At 41.5% G+C, this 24386-nt stretch overlaps 1 protein-coding gene across 3 annotated transcripts in view; it reads left to right on the top strand.

The window, feature by feature from the left end:
- ALPK1 (alpha kinase 1) overlaps positions 1 to 24386 on the top strand; it is an 86341-nt gene that overhangs the window by 58140 nt on the left and 3815 nt on the right. For all 3 annotated transcript variants that reach the window (XM_065596228.1, XM_008170144.4, XM_042859905.2), the window contains exons 4-12: positions 7554 to 7752; positions 10650 to 10709; positions 12728 to 12814; positions 13563 to 13639; positions 15558 to 15653; positions 17426 to 17530; positions 17884 to 20071; positions 21711 to 21864; positions 23450 to 23612. In XM_065596228.1, the coding sequence (XP_065452300.1) occupies positions 7554 to 7752; positions 10650 to 10709; positions 12728 to 12814; positions 13563 to 13639; positions 15558 to 15653; positions 17426 to 17530; positions 17884 to 20071; positions 21711 to 21864; positions 23450 to 23612 (3129 nt within the window). The remainder of the gene's footprint in view (positions 1 to 7553; positions 7753 to 10649; positions 10710 to 12727; positions 12815 to 13562; positions 13640 to 15557; positions 15654 to 17425; positions 17531 to 17883; positions 20072 to 21710; positions 21865 to 23449; positions 23613 to 24386) is intronic.

Here is a 24386-nt window from a genome sequence, read left to right on the forward strand (position 1 = left end):
GTGTAAGAGAGAGTCAGGTAACTGAGAACTGTAGTTTTGTTTCTGTCTGGTGCTGAGGAAGGAATTCATGCCATCATAGGCTCCCTTTCATTTCTACTGATGCCTACATCCCTAGCATCCCAGGTCTTTCTTTTTTTAATTGAGAAATATCACAGAACAGCTTTTATAAGCATCAGAGAATGCCAGCTCTCTAATTCTAATCCAGAATTCGCAGTGCTCAGGAAACTGAAATGCATACAAAACCAAAACTTTCCATCTGATCTGTTGGATCAAAGAACAGTTTACCTGTTGGATCCTGTGGTAAATTAGCCAAGGGTACTTGTGATAATGCTGAAAACATCTAGCCCTGTCTGGTAAATTGCCACAGTATATCTGTCTATTAGTCTGAGTGACCAATGACCATTTTAAAGTATTTAAAGAGAGACAAGGTGGGTGAGGTAGTATCTTTTATTGGACCAACTTCTGTTGGTGAAAGAGACAAGCTTTTCAGCTACACAGACTGAAGAAAAGCTCTGTGGAGCTCAAAAACTAGTCTCTTTCACCAACGGAAGTTGATCTAATAAAAGGTATTACTTCACCCACCTTCTCTCTCTAATATCCTGGAGCCAACATAGCTACAACCACACTGTAGGAAACATTTTAAAGGTATGATATCTTGTTTACCTTGAGGGATATAAATTAACCCTGTTAATTGCCAGTTTTCAAACAATAGTATGGCAGTATCTTCAAGCCCTCGTGAGTCACAAAACATTACATCTTAAAATCACATTATTCTGACTACCAGAATGCATTTTGCCTCCACCTTCAACTCGGACTGGATTTTAGTGGCTCATATCTTGAGAATTGTTAGACCAGGTAGAGGAAGGAATTATAAATTCTGATCATAAAACACCATTGAAGTAAATGATTGCTTTGCCAGTGACTTTAGGGGGCATCCATCTTGTATATTTAAATACCCCCCTTTACTGGATTTAGCCTCACAACACCCTGTGAGATAGGGAAGTAGTATTGTCCCCATTTTACAGATGGGGAATTGTGGGACAGAGAGACCATGGCCCAGATCCTCAAAGATATTGAGGTGCCTATTTCCCATTGATTGAAATTGGAGTTAGGTGACCAAATATCTTTGAGGCTCTAGACCTAAGTGACCTGTCCAAGGTCACACCAGCAGTCTGGGGTAGAGCAGGGAATCAAACTTGGCTCTCCTTAGTCCCAGGCTAGTGCCCTAACCACAGAACTATCTTTCCTCTCCTAGCAGGCAGAAACTTAGCACTTGCATAGCAGTTTACATTTTCCAAGTGCTCCCTGTACTTAGTAACTAATCTTCCCGGGGTTACGGTGAATGCCCAAAGGGACTCAAGCTTTTGTTTTCCTGATTCTGACATCCTCAGAATTCCTCAATGGCAACATAGCCTCAGAGATTCACAAGTGAATATTGATCCATGTGTTGTCATGTGTATGAAGTCTACGTGCTGTTAAAGTGTAGAGCAGGAAATGAAAAATATATAGTAAATGTAATTGCCAGAGAATTAAGCTGAAAAGAGAGAGTGAATTTTTGATTCTTGAAAGCTGTAACTGTTCCAGAACTTAGTTCTCATATGGTGAAGAAAGACATTTACTCAAAAAATAAAGCTGTTCCAGGGCTTTTAAATTCCTTTGTATCTGGGGCTACTAGTAACAGGCTCAATCAATCAATGGAAAAACTCTCAAAGACCTCAGAAGGGAGTTGGTTAGGGCTTGTATCAGCAGACCCAGAAGTTACATAAGAAGTGAGGTAGTGGTGTCTACCAGTTTGATCAGGGAACTAGATGTCCGGAATCATGTGTTCTATTCCAGACTCTGCCACTGATTTGCTATATGACTAGGGCAAGTCATTTAACCATTCTTTGCTTCAGTTTACCCATATGTAAAATGGGTGTTAGAGAACATAGCAACCTCACAGAGATACTGTGAGGTTTAATTCATTAGTGTTTGTAGAGGGCTATAAGATTGGCAGATAAAGGAACTATACAGAAATGCAAACTGTATTATTCTACAGTTAGATTGTTAACAAAGATTGACAGAGAAACCCAGTGCAATGCCACAGGGTTAACAATTCCCAGCAGATCCAGTCTCCACTAGAGAAGATGGGCTTTGCTAACAGGGCATTAATCAAGTCCTTCAATGCCATATCCTTCAATGCTTTGGCCCTTCGTTGATTGATTGGCCCACAGCTGATATAGATGGATGGAAGAAATATAAACAAGCAATAGGCAATTTCTTAGGATTTATATATATAGATGAGATGTAAATTGTGTGTCAATTTAGGAAAAGACCTAGGAGATATAACTGAAGCCACTGGAAATATGCACCATGAAAATTCCTTCCTGTTGCATGCATTTGGGATCTCCCTGAAGAATTTCAATGTTCACTAACAAAATAAAATGAAAGCTGAAGTGTTCAAACATGAGTGCCTACAGCTAGGCACATAGTTCCCTAGTTAGGCACCTAGATGAATGCAGGATGAGTTAATGGTGCTCAGTATCTTTGAAAATGAAGCCGTTTATTAGCTGCCTAAGTTTCTACCCGTTTTTGTTGCAAAGGCATCTTTCCTAATGTGAACTTTCCTGAGTCTGCAGACAGACACTCATTTCATGGAATGCTTACCTATGTGTTCATTGCTTTATAAATAGACAGACAGGCGTGAACCAGTATTTCATTTATTTGTGCTTTTAATTCCTGTTAAATTAGTCATCACATTAAGGGTTCCCCAATCTTCTTCACCTCCTCCTCCTCATTCATTACTACACCAGTAATATCCATTTTATACAGTTCCTGCCAGGTCTAGTGCCAGATGGCTCTGGTTCTGAATTTGTGTCCTGTCTTGGGAACAGCTGCCATTGTCAGTGCAAAGAAGGTGTCATGGCTTTGAACCTAAAGCTGGGACCCAAACTTGAAGCTCTATGTGGGGCGGAGCTGTAGCACTAATGCAAGAAACCATGAAAACAGCACACACTTCCACTCGCTGCTGTTAAGCAAAAGCCCTTCACTTTCAGTAAAGGCTCTTTTGCATTTTTCCCAATCAACCATGTATAGAAATCTCATGCAAACTTAATTCCGTCACCACCTGACTCCGCTTCCCAGCCATGAGGTTCCTCTTTGTATCATAAACTCAATTAGACATATGCATTTCACTTCATGGAAACAGATGTTAAAACAAAGTGTGTATTTATTTCTCTTTCCCTGTCTCCCCCTAGATCTAGACACATACAGACACTCTCTAAAATGATAACAATAGGAAATATAGTAAATGAGAGAGCTCCCAATAAAGGACAAAGGGGCTTAAGTGTCCATGTATGAGCAGCAGATCTGAATTTCTGATTGCTCTCAGCTAGGCAGTTACACCTTTGAAGTCAGTGGAGTTACTCTGGGTTTATAATGGTGCTATGGAGAGCAGAATTGGGTCCTCTGTCTCAGTTTGTTTAAAAATAGTTTCGAGAGTTTCTTTGTACATGTTTTTGTGTACGTACCCAGCATGGCAGTTATCCAGCACTATCTTTGGATGCTAAGGAATTTTAAAGCCATGCTATTTGGCAACAAATGAAAGAAGTGAGTATTAATTTCTCAGTGTACTGGTAGAAACACAGGAACTTAATTACAAGGACTGACACCAAACTACGTTGCTATGTGCCACACAGCATGCAACCGTTCCTTTTAAAAAAAAAAAAATTGTGGAGATTCTCCCCCGGGCTTGACTTTTCTACATTTTGAGTACATTTGGTTTTGGAGAGAGACACAAGAGCCTTCAGCTTTGAGCAGAGAGTTAAATTATGCAGCTGCAAGGCTGCCAGGCCCTCCAGAATAGGATGCTTCGTTTAGATTTTTCACAATGCTATTGAAGTGCTTATTTTCCTCCTGAAGAGACACAAACAGATGCAAACTTCTGTAAACACTTTAGAAATGAATTCAGTGAGTTTGGCCTCTCAGCAGTGCTCAATAGCTGACAGAAAAATGTCTAATTAGTGCAAGTGGAAATAATAGGGCCACTTGGATTCCTTCCATCCTCCTCCAAGTCTACTTTTCCTAGGAACTCAAAGGCCCTTTTGTTTGGTAGGTCACCCTCTCTCAGGCTTTTGTGCGCCAATCTATTAAGGGAAGAAGGGGAGAAAAAATAGATTAGGCAATGCTCTGTGCTTAAATATATGGTGTGTTCATGAGCATTTAGAATGGGTAGTTTGCAGGGTCAGTTTACAGGTGCTTAAAGAGAGGGATTCCTCCATTGTGGACAGGCAGAAGTAGAGCATGTGTAGGCAGGGAGTGGGGAATCCCTTTCAAGTGCCATCCTTTCAGCAAACACCACTCTCTGGATCAGGAAAAAGTTAAACAAAAAAAAACAACAACAAAAAAACAGAACACCACCTTGAAGTGTGGAAAAGCTGGGAGATAGCAAATATGCTGCTATTGATTGGTACCATTATCCTATCATCATATCCTATCCAAACCATCTCTGCCTTGCTTTCTTCATCACCTGAGAGTTACATAGCAAGCTGTGCATTTAAAAACTGGACAGAATAGTAAGATCCCCTCTGTGAGCCTGATCCTGATCTCAGTTGCATCAGTATAAATCGAGAGTCTTTCTATTGATGTCATGGAGCTAACCTGGTATAAAAACCCATATGAAAGGAAAATCAGGCTCAGTGGCACAGATTCTCAAGGTAGTTAGGCGCCTAACTCTCATTAGGTACATGTACACTTAAGGTGGCGTGTAGCAGACAGACACTGCCCAGCCAGCTAGCGCAGATATAAATAGCAGTGTAGATGGGGAGAGAGAGCTTAGGCGAGTAGAGTAGCATGCCCTACATGCAGGAACCCTCTGCACACCCAAGCAGTGCCTCTCATGTCTACAGTGCTATTTTTAGCAGTGGAGTGTCCCACTGCCAGGGCCATGGTGAAAGGCTCCAGCAGTGAGGAAAGGCTCTAGCAGGGGGCCTTTCCCTGCTGGAGCTTTTCTCTACCAGAGACTTTCCCTCTGGCTTACTCCCTGCCACAACCTGTTCTTGCTGGGGAGCTGCTGGAGTTTTCCCTGCGTCCGGAGCCTCTCATTGTGGGGTACAGCTATGCACCAGAGTGACAAGTGTCGACGCAGCCAACCTTTCACTGTGGCGGATACTAGCTATATGTATGGTCTTCTCCTTTACACATTGTTATAAGTGTAGACATAGCCATTGAGTTGGGTGCCTAAATACCTTTGAGTATTAATTTGAGTATTGAATATGTGCCTACAAGGAGAGCTAATGAGCGAGGGAAATGTTATAAGCCAAGTACAAACATTGAGCTAGCTGCCTAACCTTTTTATTTGAAATTTTGCTGGTGATTCAGATAAAGTTCTGTCTTCAGTCGCGCAGTATCTGATAGGGCTTTGGGGACTGATTCTGCTCTCACTCACCAGTTTTAACGCCATTGATTTCAGTGGAGTTACTCCTGATTTACACTGGTGTGAGGGAGAGGAGAGTCAGGCCCTTTTTGGGAGAGAGCTTGACATACTAGATTTTTCAAACACTCCCGGCTCTGCACTTTTCACTGTATATGTATAGAGAGCCCTTTACATCCAAGCATCTCAAAGTACCTGACAAAATTGGGTAAGTAGCATTACTAGCCTCATTTTTACAAGGCGGGGTAATTGAGGGTTACAGGGAGGTTGTAGGCCAAAGACCTGGCTGGAAAGCATATTCTGTGCCTGTGGAAGCACAGGAGGGATGGGTTCCCTGACTATACCATATTGCAAGAGTCTCTTCTCGCTTCCTGAAGCAACCTGCGCTCCCTCTTCTCCCCTCTGTGAAGACAACTCTTTTCACTTTTCTCTTGCTTAAGACCAAGAGACAGTGTGACCCATGGGAATTCTGTAGAATAGGATCCAGTTAAAAGACAGTTCAGACAAGAAGGAAGGGACAATAACTTCACACTCCTTTACATTCCTCCTACAACCTGTGCTCCCGGAGTGATATTTTGAGATAGGAAAAGAGGCTTCTACCGTGGTTTACTGGTCCTTCATTCTGCCTTGCTTCTCAGATAACAATAATCATGTAATGTACACGTTTCAGTGAAATGATCATTGGATGCTACTCTCCCCATCACAAGACAAACCCTCAAAGGTAGTATGAAATTCCTAATTTGAGCTTGTGGAGCTCTTTTCCTCATTGCCCCATTGGAGGGAAGGGGGGTGGGGGCGGGGACTGATCCTCCAACTCCCCTGGAAAGGGCAAAGTGTTTGGGCCCTAGACTGGTAGATGTCCCAAGATCTGCATGGCTCTCTAGACACCCACAGAGGCTCTGTGCATCCACACTGCTACCCTGCTGGCCTCCCTTCCCGCTAACAGCATGCTCCTTCGGGAACTCTGGCTGATTCCTCATGCCAGTGAGAAGGATCAGCCACAGAGGAAACTCCAAGGGAGTTAATACTGCTTTAAAAATCATTAAAGGTGACCTGCAAAGGAAAAAACATTGGACTTCTGCCCTGTTTGCTTCTTTGTGATGTATAAAGGAGTGTTTGATCTTGCAATCTTAATGTTGCATTAATGCCAGTTATTTATATTTAAGTCTGATCCGGCAGAGAGCTGATTGCCTCCTGAGAGGCCATAATTTCCTATGGGACTTTTAGGGAAAAAAGGAAAAGAAACTCTGGAGGTAACACTCACAGCTCCCATTTAAGCTAATGGGAACTCCAGCAGCTCAGCAACACTAAAAATCAGACCACTTATTTGGATAATATTTAAATATTTACACATATGTAAATAAGTGGCCTGAGGCACTCAAGGCATTTTGTTTTCATCTTCACCTCTCTGTGCCTCAGTTTCCCAATTGCAAACTAGGACTAATGGTACTTACCCACCTATGTCAATTCTTTGAAGATTTATGGATAACAACTGCCGCACAAACTAGATGCGGAGCTCTTGCAGCTGTCAGTGACATCAGATGGAAATTGGGAGGGTGCTGGATACTTCTCCAGGCCAAGCAGTGTAAGAGCTAGACATTACCATTATGACTATTAATTAGTTTGTTGTTCATTTAAATTTATTTACAAAGCACTTAACTGCCATTCTAGGAGCAGTATAACAATTAAAAAGACAAAATAGGGACAAAATCCACATTACAAACCCATAAAACAAACTACCCAACCAGAAGCTTGCATGCTAAAAAAAAAAAAATCACAAAATAGACAGAAATAATATTTATAATACTTATGAACTTTATTTAATCACTATCACCCTTACCAAAAGCCCGGGAACAAAATAATTGCAAGCAGATTGAGAAATGCATACAGTATTTTATCAACCAGCAGATATTTGTTTTTCCTAATGTCTATTTCTTCAATCTCTGTAAAATTGTGTGACTGTCTGATAGCAAATAAGGAAGACTATTTGACTGAAAATTTGGTCTAGTGCATAGTGTTGTGTAAGCAGCACTATTCCGCAAAGAGTTATTAAGCTTGAGTATTTTCTGTAAACACTTAACTGAACTTCTTTTACCTCTCCTGTTTCTGCCTGGCTCTCTCCTGTTTTTGGTTTTCTTTTCAGGTTTATTTGAAAGCCTCCATCATGGTCAAGGACTGTGCAACAGCAGCTGCTATTGTGTTCCTGATTGACCGATTCCTATATTGGGTGGATGCCTCCAGCAAACTTCTTCGGATTGCCAAAGGCCTGCACAAGTTGCAGCCAGCCACACCAATAGCCCCTCAGGTGGTTATTCGCCTAGCTCGCATCTCTGTAAATTCAGGTAACAAAACTCTTGTTAAGTGCTCTCTTGCTCTCTCTCTCCATTTTCTCAGCTCAGTTCTAATTAGGAGCTACTTGACTTTCAAGAGGATACTTTGTCCTATTCTGGGGATGACATTCCTATGATCCCAGTGCCATCTTTTCAAACCTAGATCCCACCCCCCTGCCTCCCTCCCACCTCCTCTTGCCAGCACAAAGGGCCTGGCATAAAGGGTTTCAGAGCCAAAAGCAGTAGAGAAAATTGTGAAAGGGTGTGGAAAATACTAATTGGAGCTTTTGTTCCTTAACAAATCTGGCCTGCTGGTTTCAAACAGGGGTATCTGAATTGCTATACTTCTGACCAAGAGCCTTTAAAAAGTAGATTAGAATACTGGCATTTTCTCTGCACTGTCCCAGCCGCTTTTTCAGTAGGGCCACTTGACTATACAAACAATGCAGCTGACAGACCCACTAATGTAAATTGGTACTTTTTTTCCATCACTCTTGGAGCGTGGATGGTACCTGAATGGCTTTTAAAGTATCTTCCCATTATTTCAGGACCAAAGGTAAAAGGAGAAGCTGACTGAATCTAGCCTGGTTTTAACAACTCAATTTAAATTTCATTATATTTTTTTTTTGTAAAATAATGACAAGAGAAACTATAATTTACCTTTCATATTTCTTATTTCTCTCTATGTGTTTCTAATGCTCCCCTTGCTGTGGTGTCTAAGCACCAGAATATTCATACTTAGGGCTGGTGCTGCAAACATATCACTCTAACCACATGAGCAGTTCTGTTGACTTCGGTTGGACTGCTTGTGGAGCCAAAGCTGCCTCAACGTGATAAGGGTGGCAAAACAAGGCCTCACAGCATCTCTCTCAGCATTCAAACCTGCCAGTGTGTGACCCAGGCCATTGAAACGGGTGCTGAGATGTGGAACACCTGTGTTTTGTTGAACGCTGTGCTGTCATTGGCAGCTTTTACTGTTTTTTTTCCACTGTAAACCCTGTGTTTAGGATGTTTCCTTGCTGCATGAATTCAGTACCCACCTACTCAGTTCTTAAATCTGTTACTGAGGAGGGGTAGTTGTCCCAGGTTGCTCAGAAGATTGGTGGGTTTGGGAAGAAGGTGCCTGCCTGGGTTTGTTGGGGGCATCATGGGGAGAGGGATTTAGGGAGAAGGGATGGTCCCTGGCCAGGCTGCTCTCAGTACAGTTCAGGCCAGGCCATGCATTTCCCCAGTTTAGCTTTCCTCACCTCCTCTAAAATTAAATCTGTCCTATCGCCCTACCTCTCTGCAGCACACCATGGCTGCTGCCCCTGCTCCTCTCTAGCCCTCCTCTCTAACAAACAGACGGGGGAGCCCAGGGAGCAGGTGGGACAACTACATTTTTTGCAAGAGAGAGTGTAGAAGGGCGTGGAGCCGCTCAGCCTGCGAAGAGACCAGCAGCTCAGGGTCTGTTCCCCCCTGTTCCCCACTCTCTTCTTTGAATGATGTAGCAGCCTAACCTCCTCACCCCTCCTCGGTCCGAAACCACCTCTCTCTGCTTCTGATCAATCCCCGGGAACAGCTCCCTATTCCTTGAAGAGGGGCAGAGGGGATCAGGGAACTATAGCTGCTGGAGGACAGTCTCTTCCTTTCCTCCACTATCTGCCACTGTTTCCTGTCCTCGGAGGACACCATTTCAGGGTGGGGGCAGAGGCAGCGTGGATGGCACAGTGGAGAGCTCAGCCTGTTCAGCACAGCCCTACATTATGGGAAGGGTGGAGCACCACAGGCAAGCTGAGGCCTTTTAACGAGTTCAGCATACTGCCCTCATTATGACCAGCCAGCCCAGCCGAGGGGCCCATGAGGAGGGCACAGCCATAGCACCCGCTACTCCTGGCCCTCCTTCAGGTGCCTGCCCCCTGTAGGGAGCATCTCAGAAGCAGCTCTGTGTAAGGTGCATTTTTCCCTCCCCACAGCTGGGTGGCTGTGTAGGGGCAAGATCTGCATGATTGTAAGTAATATTGTAATATCTAGGGTACTGGAAGGAATGAGGCAAGGCCCATAACTCTGCTAGGGGTTGTTGTTTCTGTTAACAAATATTTTATTTATTTATTAGCCCAATTCTACAAACACATTGTACTGAGCATATCACATGAATACAATGGGACTATTCGCAGCAGTAGTTCTGCACTCTAGTGTTGACAGGATGGAGCTGTAGAGCAGGGGTTCTCAGACTGTGGGTCGGGACCCCAAAGTGGGTCACGACCCCATTTTAATGCGGTCGCCAGGGCTGGCGTTAGACTTGCTGGGGCCCAGGGCCGAAGCCCGAGGGTTTCAGCCCTGAGTGGTGGGGCTGAGGCTTCGGCTTTAGCCCTGGGCGGCAGGACTGAGGTTATTGGGCCCCCCGCCCGGGGCTGAAGCCCTTGGGCTTCAGCACTCCCCGGACTAGGGCGGTGGGGCTCAAGTGGCCTCAGGCTTTGGTCCCACCTCCTGGAGTTGTGTAGTAATTTTTGTTATCAGAAGAAGGTCTTGGTGCAATGAAGTTTGAGAACTGCTGCTGTAAAGTAATACATATTAACTTGGCATACAGGATTTTCTAAGTACAAAATAGTGCAAGTATCCTAGCTATAAGGTATCCTACTTTACCGTTTCTTCTGTGTTTCTGTGCATGCAAAATTGCATGTGGTGCTCAATATACATACAGGTGTCCTTTATTTCCTGACCACTAGTTTAAATCTAGCTGTGAGTGTTTAACAGCAGTCCTAATTTCAGTAATGTAGAATTAAAAACACTTAAACGTGAACAGTGAATGCATTAGAAAGATGGAGACTAACTAGAACAGACAGACTTTTATTCATGAATAATTCAATCCCGTCTGTATTACATAATGCATTTTTATATTCATCTATCTTTTGGGGTTCTTTTTTCAGGAAAACTTTTAAAAGCCGAGTATATCCTAAGCAGCCTTATAAATGACAATGGAGCAACAGGTATGTCTAAGTCATCATTTTTGGCAAGTTTATACACTTTTTAGCTAATTGTATCATTTGCCACACTCACACAAACTTTAAATATTATCATTCACTGCACAAACCTTGATAAACTTCTGATTTTGCAATGACTTACACCAGGCATAATGCTTCCTACCAATATTAGTCAGAATTCAGTGGTGCTGCTAACAGTAGTAGCCTGATAAGAAATAATACTGATAACTAAGATGTGCCTGCAGGATCGGGTCTTAAATTGTGATGTTCTCTTGCAGCTTGATCATGCATTCCTTGTGCACCAAAAACTCCCACAAAAGACCCTTTGTTGTTCGTATTTATTTCCTTTTTAATTATTATTTTTAATGCCCAAAAATGTGGTAGGCAAATTACATATTTCCCTTCTCTCTGCTTTTTACCATGAGAGAGAAATATATGTGGGCAATGAAGCTTTCTCTTTTCACACTTCCCTAATTCATTCAGGGCCCATATTCTGCGAACCTTTACTTAGGTCGAGAAGTACCCTGCACCTTTGACTGCATCACTGACACCCTGCCTGCTAATTTCTCTCCCATGGGAGTTTTCTAACATTCTAAACCTCTAACCAGTTTCGAACAATTGACTGATTTTATTTTATTTTTAAATCAGATTGTCAGAGAAATGTTTCTCTTTCCTCCCAAAATCACTTGGGCTTTATGCACAAAATGAGGAATATTGTGTCCTGTGCCAATAATAATTGTTTCATTATATAGTGACCATCAGAGCTAAAAATGCAGGATTTGTACCAATGGGGAAAAGAGAGTTCCAGCTTTCACAGCACTTGTTTCTAGTCTTGGAAAGGTCTGAAATATTGGACTTAAAGGTCGTAATATTCTTGTGCTATTTTAAAACGCTGTTAGAATTTTTATAAATACTTATTTGTTAGCGTTACTCTCTCCCTCGGAGGTCTGTACAGTTGGCATCAGAGCTTGCTTTACAGATGGAAGGATGTGCAGTATTGCCAACCCCAGGTGCTCAATAATCATGAGTCAGGCCCCAAAAATCATGAGATAGTTTTTAATTATACATTTTAGGTGCTTTTTCTTTGCCTTTTGGTTTCTGAGCCTTTATGATTCACCTGGGTCATGTTTTCAAGCTTTTCTCCACAACAATGAGGGCTAGAAACTTCCTTTTTTAAAATGAAAGATAAGTCTCTCAAACATCCACACAAGTCCAGGAGCTGGGATTGAAGAGACAGACCAAATATCACAAGACTTGGGATCAAGTTAGTGTGGGTTATGAACAACATTGCCAGTTTTAAAACAATGCAAACCTCTGAGATAAGGTTATTTGCATACTGTTCAGTGAGACTAATTGTTTTATCTAACCATAGTTTGTAATATTCATTCTTTAGTGATGTGTGTAAGTGTATGTCTTGTTTTTAATTATGCTTAGCAAACTTACTTATAAGTTAATAAAGTTTTGGGTGTGAACGTTCAATATGTATGAAAGATGCCATATAACTATCAGACAAAAATAAGAATTTAGATGCCTAATTATTATGTGTCTGATGAGAGAGCATTTTTTTGCACAGGCTAAAAGAATGTGTTATGCTGCCATTTATACATTACCACAAATATATTAATTACATTAAATAATCACTTTAGTTAATATTTGTGACATTTAAATATTATTTATTAATATTTAGCCACCCTTGCAAACCTCTGAAATCTTTAGAAGGGTATTCCATAAAAGTGCTAAATTTTATTATTATTAATATTATTTTATTGCTGTTGTTCTAGGGTATATCTAAAAACAATTGGTATGAAAGCTTTACACTGGTGTTTATCTCTCTGAGTTCTTTTACTGTTCTATCACCTGTGTATCTGAATGCCTACAAGGTATCTAAAGCCCTAATTCGAAGCCCATTGAAATCATTGGAAAGACTCCAGTTGATTTCATTGAGATTTGGATCAGATTTTAAGGGCTCAGGAACCACCGATAGCTGTGTCACACTCCAGTGAGTTTTTAAACTCTCGTTTCAGGCGTGTGGCTGTATGACAAGGAAAGTGATAGGATTCTTGTTCAGTCAGTCTGTATACAGATCAGAGGACAGATTCTGCAAAAGCTTGGTAAGATCACACTCTGCAGCCAGACACTTTTCCATGCAGTGATTTCACCATTTAAGTGTTAAAGTCATTTCCCATGTTCATAACTTACTAAAAAGAAATTCCTGTGTTAAGTAAAGACTTGGCTTATCTATTTTTTTCCCCTGGTTTCTCTGACAGAGAAAGCCACAGAAAATTAGCTCTACTCACAACTGGCTGAGACAGAAAACACTTACAGCTAGCAAGAGCCCATTTATCAAACAAATGTAATTTACAAATTGTCAGTCTGTTGCTGAGACAACCAGAAGATAAGCACTCGCAAATGCAGTTTCTTTATTTTTAATATTAAAACTATTCCCCCTTTTTCAACATTCTTTCCTGAATGAAACCAGCCAGTAGCTTACCCCCATAGAGCTGTCCTGAAAATTACCTGGGCAGAGGCAAGAAGTCCCCAGGTTGGTGGTGCAAAGAGCTGCTGTATGGAAGCTCTGCTCTTGGTAGGATGATAGCATAGCCAGCCTAATGCTATGCTGTGCCTTCTGAGTGAATTTCCATTTTCATGACTGCTGATCTGCAAACCAAAGCAATATGAAATTAATAAATGTAATGATGTAACTAAGTTGGAAAAGTGTCATAGAATGGTTTTATACAATCTTGAAATCTCCCAGCTCAGGATAGGTGAAATAAACTCATCTGCTTTAAAGCAATATAGAGCAATGTTGTAACTTAAAGAAGCAGTCTGCTTATTGATCATTTCTCTGCTTTATTTCAGGAATGTGGTATGAGGCAGCGGAGCTGGTTTGGGCGTCAGTTGTAGGCTATTTCAAACTGCCTCAGCCAGATAAAAAGGTTACTGTTTTTTTCACCCTGAATACTCTCACTAATTCCACGTTGAGTCCAGAATCTATTGTGTTTCCCTGAGTTATATGTCCTGGTTTTATTCTTCCTGGATGTAATCAATTTCAGTCAAGGTTAAAACGTGGGGCAAATGTTCTAGCTGAACGTTACACTACACTTGATTTATTTTTACATGCATGTGCTCGCACTTATTTTTAAACCAGCATGTCTTGAGCTTTGTTTTGTTTTCTGCAAAGAAATAAAGTGATCATTTTCATTCATTACCATCACCAGAAGTAAATGATCAAATGAGATGATGCAATGTAGTTCTCTGACTGAGTGACAGAGTAATACCAAGATGCAGCCATTATTATACTTTTAGGGAGGGGTCTTAACCATTTCATTGGAACCAAACATTCCTGAGCTTCAGGAGTGTTCAAATTCTGAACCAGGGTCTGAATATCTATCTATCTATCTGGGTAGTTATATAGTCCCCATCATCAGAGTATCTGAGTGGCTTACAGTTTTTAATATATTCATCCTCATAACACCCCCATGAGGTAGAGAAATGCTATTATTCCCATTTTACAGATGGGGAACTGAGGCACAGAGGGGGTAAGTGACTTGCACAGAGTCACACAGGAAGTCTGTGGCAGAGCAGGGAATTGAAGCTTGGTTACTCAGTCTTATGTTAATGCCCTAACCATCATAGGTCCTACAACCATCCTTCATATATTTTGTTTTTAACTTTGCAAGTAGCCCAGATCTTTATAACACCTCCATGCTTTAGAATATTTGGAATCTGGATCTGAATTGTGTAAACCAGTCCTATCTTTATAATGGACCAAACCAAAACTCCAGATTCCAAACTTCCTAAACTTAGTTGGTTAAAACTCTGGACCGAAGTTTTGCAGCTTGAACCTGTCTCATAAATATTTATATGAAAGCAGAGGTGTGCAGGGAATTGTACAGATATTTAAGAAGGCAAAGAGGCATCATGTAATAGAGTGATTTAGCTGTACTAACTGCATTTTAAGGTAATCTGTTGTCTGGCATACTGTTTGGGAATAGTGAACAATTGTCCTGTTTTGGAAGGACACAAAAGCCAAATGCACCTATCTTCATGACATTACAAATTCTTGTGATTCACTGACCCCTATTTAAAATTGCAAATTCCAGTGCCCAGAGTTAAATAGTCATTAACTGGAGCACCTGCCTTTTTGTCAAAACCTGTTGGGTTTTTTTTAAGTGCTTCATAAAATAGATCAGGGCAACATTACCTCATCAGTGGCTTGGTGCTCTATCAGCAGAACTGTACGTTGATTGCATTTGATATGGCGCTTGTCTAGACAATTTTTTCTCATGCCTCGCAAATAGTTTGAGAGATACTGATCAGTTCTAAATTATTGGTGTGCAGAAAAAGTTAGTAGAGTGTTAAAACTGAGCCTAAACAGATTAAGAACCTGTTTTCCAAAATCTGTTTAGTCAGGATTTAATGTAGCATTTAGTCTGACGATATTCTTATGTTATGTCACATGATGCTGTGCTGTATTTGTCACACCTTAAAAGCTGACAGGCTGGAGGAAATAGGAAGGAAGAATGTAACAAAATTCCAATCCTCATTCGGATCCTTCCTAAAATACAAAGCTAGATCCGCAGTTGGTGTAAATGGATGCAGTTTAATTCAGTTTAGTGGAGCCATACAGACTTACACCAGCCCTCATTCTTTCCTCAATGCCCGCACATTTATAATAATCCAAGAAACAAAATCCCTCTAACTTGTTTCCTGCTCTAGATTTCCCCTATGTGTCCTCTCTTCTCTGTGTGTCTTGTAGATGGCAAGGAACTGTCTTTATCTTTGTGTCTTGTGCAGCACCAGCAAAAATAGAAAATAAAATGGAAAAAACACTTATTTGTTTTTATTTTTCAGGGAATTGCTACATCACTGGGTATTTTGGCTGACATCTTTGTTTCCATGAGTGAGAAAGATTATAATAGTTTTAAAAACAACTCTCAAGTTGACCTGGTAAATATTCATATATTAGAAGTCTCTTGCTGATCCTTATTTAGTTGCACCAAGCGCAGCCCAACTTCCTGCTCTTGTCCTTGCACTGAGTGCTTGGGGAAGCTCCACAATGCCAGCCAAAGTATTTGTTATCTCACCTAGACGCAAAATGGGTGTCATTTCCCTCCAGGACAAATTAAATTAACACTGTGAACATTGTTAAGACCAAAATTAGACACATGTTAAACGTCCAACGTGGTGGGAAAGGTGAATGGGGAGAGTCTCCAGGACACAGCAATTGGTACAGATCAGACCGTTGGTGTAGATGATCTAATATCTTGCTCTGGCAGTAGCCCAAGACTCATTAGAGTAGAAGCCTCTTATGGATGCAAAACCTGAGAGGTGCTGAGCATCTGCAAAACCCAGTGGATTCAACTCATCAAATTCTAAGGTCCATGCTCTATCCTGACTGAGTCCTGATCTTCACTGAAATCAATGGCAATTTGCCTGAGTAATGATTGTGTTTTAACTTATTAAAGATCTCAGGATTCGACCCATAGGGAGTGGATGGTGTTCAGTGCATCTCAGGATTTGTCCTATAATGAAGTCAATTATTTCACATAACAACTTGAGAGGAGAAGTCAGTTTCCCTCTGTACTAGAAGTGCAATCTGAACATAGCATTGCATCGAAACAAACTGGGACTTTCGTTTTCTTCCACCGTGTGCCAAGTCCTGTGGTCCTAAATCAGCCTTTGCTCAGACAAAATTCCTGTTGAACTACGTTAATGTAAACAGTAAGGCTGCACAGTTAGAAGAAACCAGTATATGTAGAAGTTAAGGTTCCCAGGGCAATTTAATTCATGTGCATTGTCTATATTTAGTATCTTCCCGTTTTCTGGTTAGATATGTAACTTAATTTCTGTTTGACATAAAATGACTACTATAAAATCCATGGCCAATTTAATGTAGTTATAGGAATCCTCAATTTACCGCTTTATTTTAACAATCAAGCTGTAGCATTTCATTACATAAAGCCAAATTATGACTCATCTTCTCGTCAGATGCAGCTGGGCTCTGCAGTCAGATCAGTCCCACTGCTTTCAATGGAACTAGGCTGGGTTACACCAGTGTAACTGAGCTCAGACTCTCCCCTTTTATTTCCAACTATTTCCCACCACACTACTATGACCCTCATTATACAGTCAAGTCTTTGTGGGTATGTCTACACTGCAATGGAAGCCCAAGATTCAAACTCAGGCTCAAGCTTAACCCCGCTTCCGTCCACACAAAAATCACTCTAACCTAGGGCTCAGACCCAGGACCCCAGGAGGGTGGAGGGTCTGAGCCTGAGTCAAGCCACGACCCAGGATTCAAGCTCTGTTGTTTTGCAATGTAGACACAGCCCTATTAGATCCATGCTCTGGGAGTCCACCAAAAGTATCCCATGAGCTGACTTTCTTTGTCCACTGCAACACGAATAAAGGGCTTGAGTGGCCACATTTTGGGAGGGTGCTAGGAAATGTGGGAAATGGGTGGTTGGGCTCAGGCCTGCATAATGCAGTGTAGATGCTCCAGCCCCAGGTTGGGAGCCAGGGTTCAACAATTCCTAACCTAGGGTTATAAAGCCCTATGTTAACAAATCCAGGCTCTGCTAATTCAAGATCTACCTTGGACTTACATTGCAGTGTTGACATACCCTATAACTGTTACTTGCCTTTTTCCACCACCAAAAATGTGACATTACAAAGATGACAGTGTGTGTAAAGGAATTTTTATCCTGCTGTTTTAACAGAGCCTTCTCCAAGAGTTTGACCATCGCTTACTGTCAGCTGCTGAAGCCTGCAAGCTGGCAGCTGCCTTCAGCCAGTACACCCCGCTTTTTGTGCTCACCGCGGTGGTGAGTATGATTTCAGTTCATATCTGGGACTTGGGTAGGATGGTGCACCCCTCCCAGAACTCCTATCTAAAACCACAGAGGGAGAAAGACAGGTGGAAAGACAGCTCCCCCAGAGATGATGCTTTGCAAGTTAATACCTCACCCCCCTGCAACTCTAAGCAAATTTAAAATAAAGCATCATAATCAGAGATATGAGACAATCCTTACCTCATTTCCTAGAAATGCAGGAACGATCTGTAAGAGCTGGTATCTGTGCCTTGAAATGCATGAAGAAATAGCACTTTTTTTCTTTTTATTTGGAACAGAATTCCAGATTTCTATTTCATTGACTTCTCATCCTTTTTCCTTTTCAGAATATCCGTGGCACATGCTTATTGTCCTATAGTTACTCCAGAGAATGTCCTCCAGAGAAGAGAAAGTTCTATTTGTCAGAAGCTAAGGAATCCTTTGAAATTGGTCTTCTCACCAAGAAAGAAAATGACCCTGTCACTAGCAGGCAGGAGCTTCATAGTTTTATTAAAGCAGCTTTCTGCCTTACAACAGTTCATCGGCGACTCTACGGGGAAAGCAAGAGACTCTGTGAGGTGAGACAGCTATGTAGCGAAGCCATGGAGAAACTGTACACTTACAGCACTTCACCTTTTACTGAGGATCAAGACAAAGAAACACTTGCCAAAGAGATCATGTCTTTGATCATGTCTGTCAAGAAGCATTTAGAAGTACAAAGCTTCCCTAATTCAGATGCCAGGTCTTATGTTCCTGATAGCTACAAAGGTGGAGTGGAAAAGCCTATCTTGCATGGTGAAGTGAATTTTGAGAAAATCCTTGAAATGCATTCCCAGCATCATAGGTCAATAAGTGAAGTGTTTGAAAGTACTTGCAGGAGCCAGGAAACCAGGCAGAGAGAAGCCAAAATGGGAGCTTGCATCACTGCCTTAAAAACTGAAACTAAAAATGTAGACACCATGTGTACCACTGAAGAAAAATTACCCTATGGCAAATACATTGCCAAAATCTCTGATTCACAAAACGCAAGAAGAAGCCGTGAGAGACTCAGTGGCCGAAGGAGATGGATTAGTTCTAATGTAATGAACGTCTCCCTTGAAGAAGAAATGGAGAGCAAGCCATTAGACAAAGTTACCAATGATGAAGATGGGATTTTCAGCCATTTGCAAAGCAGGAGTCAAAGCACTAGTTCTTTGAAGTCTTGGAGCAAGTTGTCAAAATCAAGTTCCTCTGCTAGCTGGGAGGAGCTAGATTGTAACGCTAGCAATAAACTGCCCAGAGATTGGCAACCAAGGGAAAAGGGCTCAGTGGATGAGCAGTGTTGCACTGCCTCAACCGAATCTACTGAGGAAAATGTTCAAGCTAGTAGCCTGCACTCATTGTCCTTCCAAACTCATCATCTTACTCTTCAAGAGCCACAGAGTGGCTGTTCAGGTCCTTCTCAGCATTCATTAAAGAAAAATATGCTCTTTGCTAATAGATTAGCAGGTGCGTCCTCAGCTTCCAGAGAAGGGCTCTTGGAGGGGACAGAACCTGAAAGGGGTGCCTCAAAACAGAACGCAGGGGATGCCAATAGTATAGACTTCAGGAATAATGCTATTTCTTTAATGGACTTAAAGGGTGCCCATTGTTCTGGTCCCAACAGACCTGAGAGGGAGACGATTTCCTCTTCCTTGGCAGAATTAGAATCCTTTGAAATAATTGAGTCCAGAACCAAGGACAGCAATAGAGACTTCAGTGTTATTCACAGCCCTACTCAGCGCAGCGTAGTGGAAGGAAATGTAATAGATGCTGAAAGATATAAAAGAATCACAGAGCCATTATCTATAAATAATTATTTGTGGATTGACCCAGAAGGAGATACTGTAGACAATACAGAGGATCTGCCAATTGAGCCTCATGTACCTATAGGTAAGGTAGCTACTACGACATCTATAAGCAACAAGTCAGAAATAGCAAGTGATTCCTTTGTATGTAACTGGATTAATAAATCTTCTGCTGAAATGGCTGGAAATGGATCTTTTGAAATGCCTGAAGTCGACACCCAGGCAGATACAGAAGATGAATGGGAGTTTGCTTTCAGCAATAGCAGGAGCTCAGTAAACAGCTCTCCTGCCATGAATGCTCCAAGGCCTCAACTTAGCCACGGGGTTGGGATCAGAGTTTCACCATCAGGGAGGGAGAAGCCAGAAGCTGACGGCTTCAATGACTGTGCTACCACAGAGGAAGATGAAGCGGAAAAGTACAGGAACATTCTGAACAGCAGCCACAGCTCAAGCTCCTCTCTGAAATCATGGTACAAATCAGCTCAGTTTTCCAGCAGTTTCTCTGAACTAGAGAGTCCATCTTTTCCGAACTCCAGTGGGAGCTCTTTTGTCTTTGTGCCTGGGAGAACCAAAGAACAAATCCTAAAAGCTCGCTTTCTAGAAGATGCTGACTATGAGAAGCTCTTGTCAGGTGTTGAGCATAACTGGCTAGTGCAGAGACTGGAGACTACTGGAATATTTAAGGCTAGACAACTCCACAAAGCATACTGTAAGTAACATCTCCCCTGTGTGTATATGTTCTGTGCCATTGTGGTCCCAAACATAGCTATAAGGAGGTCAGAGCTAACCTTTGAAGGATTTTGTACTACATGCAGGCCAGCACTCTTACTATGATGATGAACAAGGTATAAAACCCTCAAAGATAGATAGAAATCTAGGGTCTGATCTTGCAATTCTTATTCATATGTGTTTGTGCATTGGCCATATAATTCAGAGGTTAGAGCATCGCCCTTGTAAACTGAGAGTCACATGTTTGATTCTCATTTTGCCTTATGCCAATAATTTAGAAGAGAGTAGAGTAGGGACTGGTCCTTTCTGGTCTTAAACATCTATGAAACTATGTATGAGTAAAGACTGCAGAATCAGGTCTGTACTACTTACTAGGATCATACAGATCTCAAGGGTCTGGATATTTTTAGGCCCTCTTCATTTTTCACAATATTTAGATTTAAATAAAAAAAGAGCCAAGCCAGGGCAGAACAACATTTTGGCCTAATTTGCTATTTTGCTTAATATCACATCCAGTTTTTTCCTTTCATCTGTTAACCAAACCAAGTCAGACTGTACCTGCTGCCAGAATCTCTCAATTATTTTTAATTTGTCTTAAGGTCCTTGTGAGTTTTATATTTTGTTCATTTCAATAAAACTCTGTTCTCAATCTGTGAGTCTAGGAGCTCTGTCTGCTAGCTCACAAAGTTAATAAACAAGCACAACTGACGTGAAGCACTGATTTAAAGTGTGGCTCTAATCTGAAGAGGGTAGGTTTTGATGAAACATTTTGATTGACCTGATCTGAAAAAAAATTCAGAAGTTCAGTTTGTGAAAGTTGTTGAGATTTCAATTTGTGACGGGAAAATTATTTGAAATCTTGAAAATTCTTGTAGAATCATTTCCTGCCCAGCTCTAAGTGCCCTGGTCAATCTAGTACAGTATCCACTTTCTGACAGTGCCGGCACCAGATGCTTCAGGGGAAGATATAAGAACCCTGCAGTGGGCAAATGTAGGATGATCTGCCTCCACACGAAGGTCTCCTCCTAAGCCTAGCAGTAGATTGGTTTTAACCCTGAAGGTTTTATATCCCTTCCAAATTTGTGTTAGCATTAACTAGTATAAGTCTAGATAGTCTTATCAGTATAAATGTCCAGTGCCACACAATTTGGTGGTATTCAAGTTTATATATGTGCTAGAGGCTTATGACTGGCTCATAGCAGGGGCATTACAGAGCAGGAGTGAAATGCATTTGATTCTTCCTGTAGATATTTTGTGTTCTCTACTCGCTCTTAGTTTTTCTGCAGGATGCCCTTATCATTTAAATTTTTATTAGTGTACAAGACAGGTGCAGGAAAGCCCTGCTACCCCAAAGTAGCCCTACAGTGTTTCCTGCCAAAGCAATGCATTTTACCTAACTACCTTATACATTTCCACTTACGGATGAGCTTCTTCAAAAGATGCTGTTTCAATACTGCACTGTAATAGGTAAGTGTGACAAGATAGCAGAGCTTTGAAAGTTTGTCTGGGCATGGACATCAATCCCAACAGAAAAAATTGATAGCTCTTAGGTTTCATCCTTGGTTACTGGTATGGAACAACCTTGCTAAAGAAGCGGTCGGTTTCATTTCTTTTGGTAGCTGCTCTTCTTCTGAAATACTCTAAGAAATCTGGGCTGTGGACAGGCCAGGAAACAGCTGTGTATATTGGAGACTACCTGAGCGTGGCGAAGGAAGGCAAACAAAGGAATGCATTTTGGATACACTTTCTGCATCAAGAAGAAACTTTGGGAAGGTATTGATCAAGCACAAATTGCTGAAGTGAAATTTTAATCAGGGCTAATTCTGCACACATAAGAACATAGCAATTGCCATACTGGATTAGACCCAAGGTCCAGCTAGTCCAGTGTCCTGTCTCTAACAGTGGTCAGTACCAAGTGCTTCAGAAAAAGGTGCAAGAAACCCCACTGTTATAGGGGCGTTATGGGATAACCTGCTCCCAGGGAAAGTTTCTTCCTAATCTCCATTAGTTAAGAGCTGGCAAATATCCTGAAGCAAAAGGGTTTTATAGCCCTTCCAAAGCTCCTGGCTATTTGATCCTCACTATTATAGCTCTGGATATTCTTGTTACCCAGTTTGATTCTGAAGTTACGGTCTTTCCATAGGGACAGGTATTTAAAAAAGAGCCAATTGTTTCATTATTGTTTTCTATGGTATCCAATACTGTGTTACATTTATTGTCCATTTTCCTATTATGCTCTTGGGCTTGTCTACACACAAATCTGCACAGAAGTCAGTGAATGGATTTTATTTCACACCTTTTATTGTTTCAAATTCTCTCATTGTGGATTAAGAGTTTCCTATTTCTGATTTAAATATAATCCAGATACAACAATCTTAATCTGAAACGAGAGTATCCACACACAGATTTGCATGAAATAGGAAAATAGTCAAATTAAAACCAATTTAGTGATTTCAGTGCAAGCTAGTATGTAAACAAGGCACATAGTAGAGTGTGCAATATTGTTGTGTTTTAATACAAATGTGAGTAGAGGTTGCTCATGGGCACAAGATTAACTACCAAGTATTGACCTCTGCCTGAAATGGAGGTCTTAAACTCCTTGCTGTGCTCAGTGTTGCAATGCCTAAGTCTGATTTTTTTCAAAAATGATTTAGACACGTGGAAGCCTAAATCCCATTTACAGTCAGATTTTGGCTCCCAAGTGTCTAAATCACTTTTGAAAGTAAGATTTAGGCTCCTAAATCAGTTAGGCATTGCAATGCTGAGCACAGCAACACCAAAATGGCTTTAAAAATCTGGGCCTAGCTGTCTTGTTCTCAAGAGGATAAGGAGAGAGGTGGGCGGGGCAGAGCATGGCATGTCTGAGAGATGGATAACATTTTATTCTGTGTGGTGGCTTTGTGAAATGGACACCTCTGCCTAAAAACTGGAATAAGTCCACCTGCTCACTTCACCTAGGCCACAGCACCTAGAGGCAGTGCTTGCTGCTTGGGAGAGGGAAATGTGGATTTTTGACCATGAATAAATGTGATGTATGGGTTATTAGGGTGTATGGTGGGATTTTCAAAGGTGCCTGTGCTCCAGTGGAAGTCAGCTGGAGTTAGATGCTTAATTCATTTACACGATTTGAAATTCTCACCCTAAGACTAAGATCTTTCAGAGCTAACTTCTGTTATTCCATCAAGAGGTACAAGACCAGATTCCACTTGTTGTCATTTTAAATAAGTTACCAATAAATAGCTTTGCCCTTGAACAACAAAGTGGATTTGTGGTGATGATTTGCAATCCAATGAGGATTTCCCTTATTGCTATCTGCCTGAGGAATTGGCTATTCTGTGTGTTTGTTTTTACCATGTAGGTATGTTGGGAAAGAGTATAAAGAAGAAAAGGGGCTTCTTAACCATTTCATTGATGTAGAGCGACAAATGACTGCCCAGTACTACGTGACAGAATTCAACAAAAGGCTGTATGAGCAAAAGATTCCAACACAAATCTTTTACATCCCCTCTACAGTACTCCTGGTAAGAAATCCTAAACTGAAATCAACTAAAGCAGGGAGTTTACAGAAGCCAGCAGGAAATGATCAGAGAATGTTTCTCCTGTAGAATAATGGGTATAAAGTGAGGAAAGTTTCAGGTTCTCTGCAGAACAATAATGATTATTATAAGCCACTTGTGTCCCATACACAGAGGATATGTAAACACAGCATTTTGGAGCGAGCAGGAGTGAGCCTCATGGCTAAAAATAGACAGTCTCTCCATAGGTTTCAGAGTCTGAGCTCAAGCTGTAACTTCAAAGCACTGTCTACACAGCTGTTTTTAGAACACCAGTCTGAGCCTTAGAATCATAGAATATTAGGGTTGGAAGAGACCTCAGGAGGTCATCTAGTCCAACCCGCTGCTCAAAGCAGGACCAACACCAACTAAATCATCCCAGCCAGGGCTTTGTCAAGCCAGGCCTTAAAAACCTCTAAGGAAGGAGATTCCACCACCTCCCTAGGTAACCCATTCCAGTGCTTCACTAGCCTCCTAGTGAAATAGTGTTTCCTAATATCCAAACTAGACCTCCCCCACTGCAACTTGAGACCATTGCTTCTTGTTCTGTCATCTGCCACCACTGAGAACAGCCTAACTCCATCCTCTTTGGAACCCCCTTTCAGGTAGTTGAAGGCTGCTATCAAATCTCCCCTCACTCTTCTCTTCTGCAGACTAAATAACCCCAGTTCCCTCAGCCTCTCCTCATAAGTCATGTGCCCCAGCCCCATAATCATTTTTGTTGCCCTCTGCTGGACTGTC

This window comes from Chrysemys picta, chromosome 5 (genome assembly GCF_011386835.1).
Source record: "Chrysemys picta bellii isolate R12L10 chromosome 5, ASM1138683v2, whole genome shotgun sequence".
NCBI classification, from domain to species: Eukaryota; Metazoa; Chordata; order Testudines; family Emydidae; genus Chrysemys; species Chrysemys picta.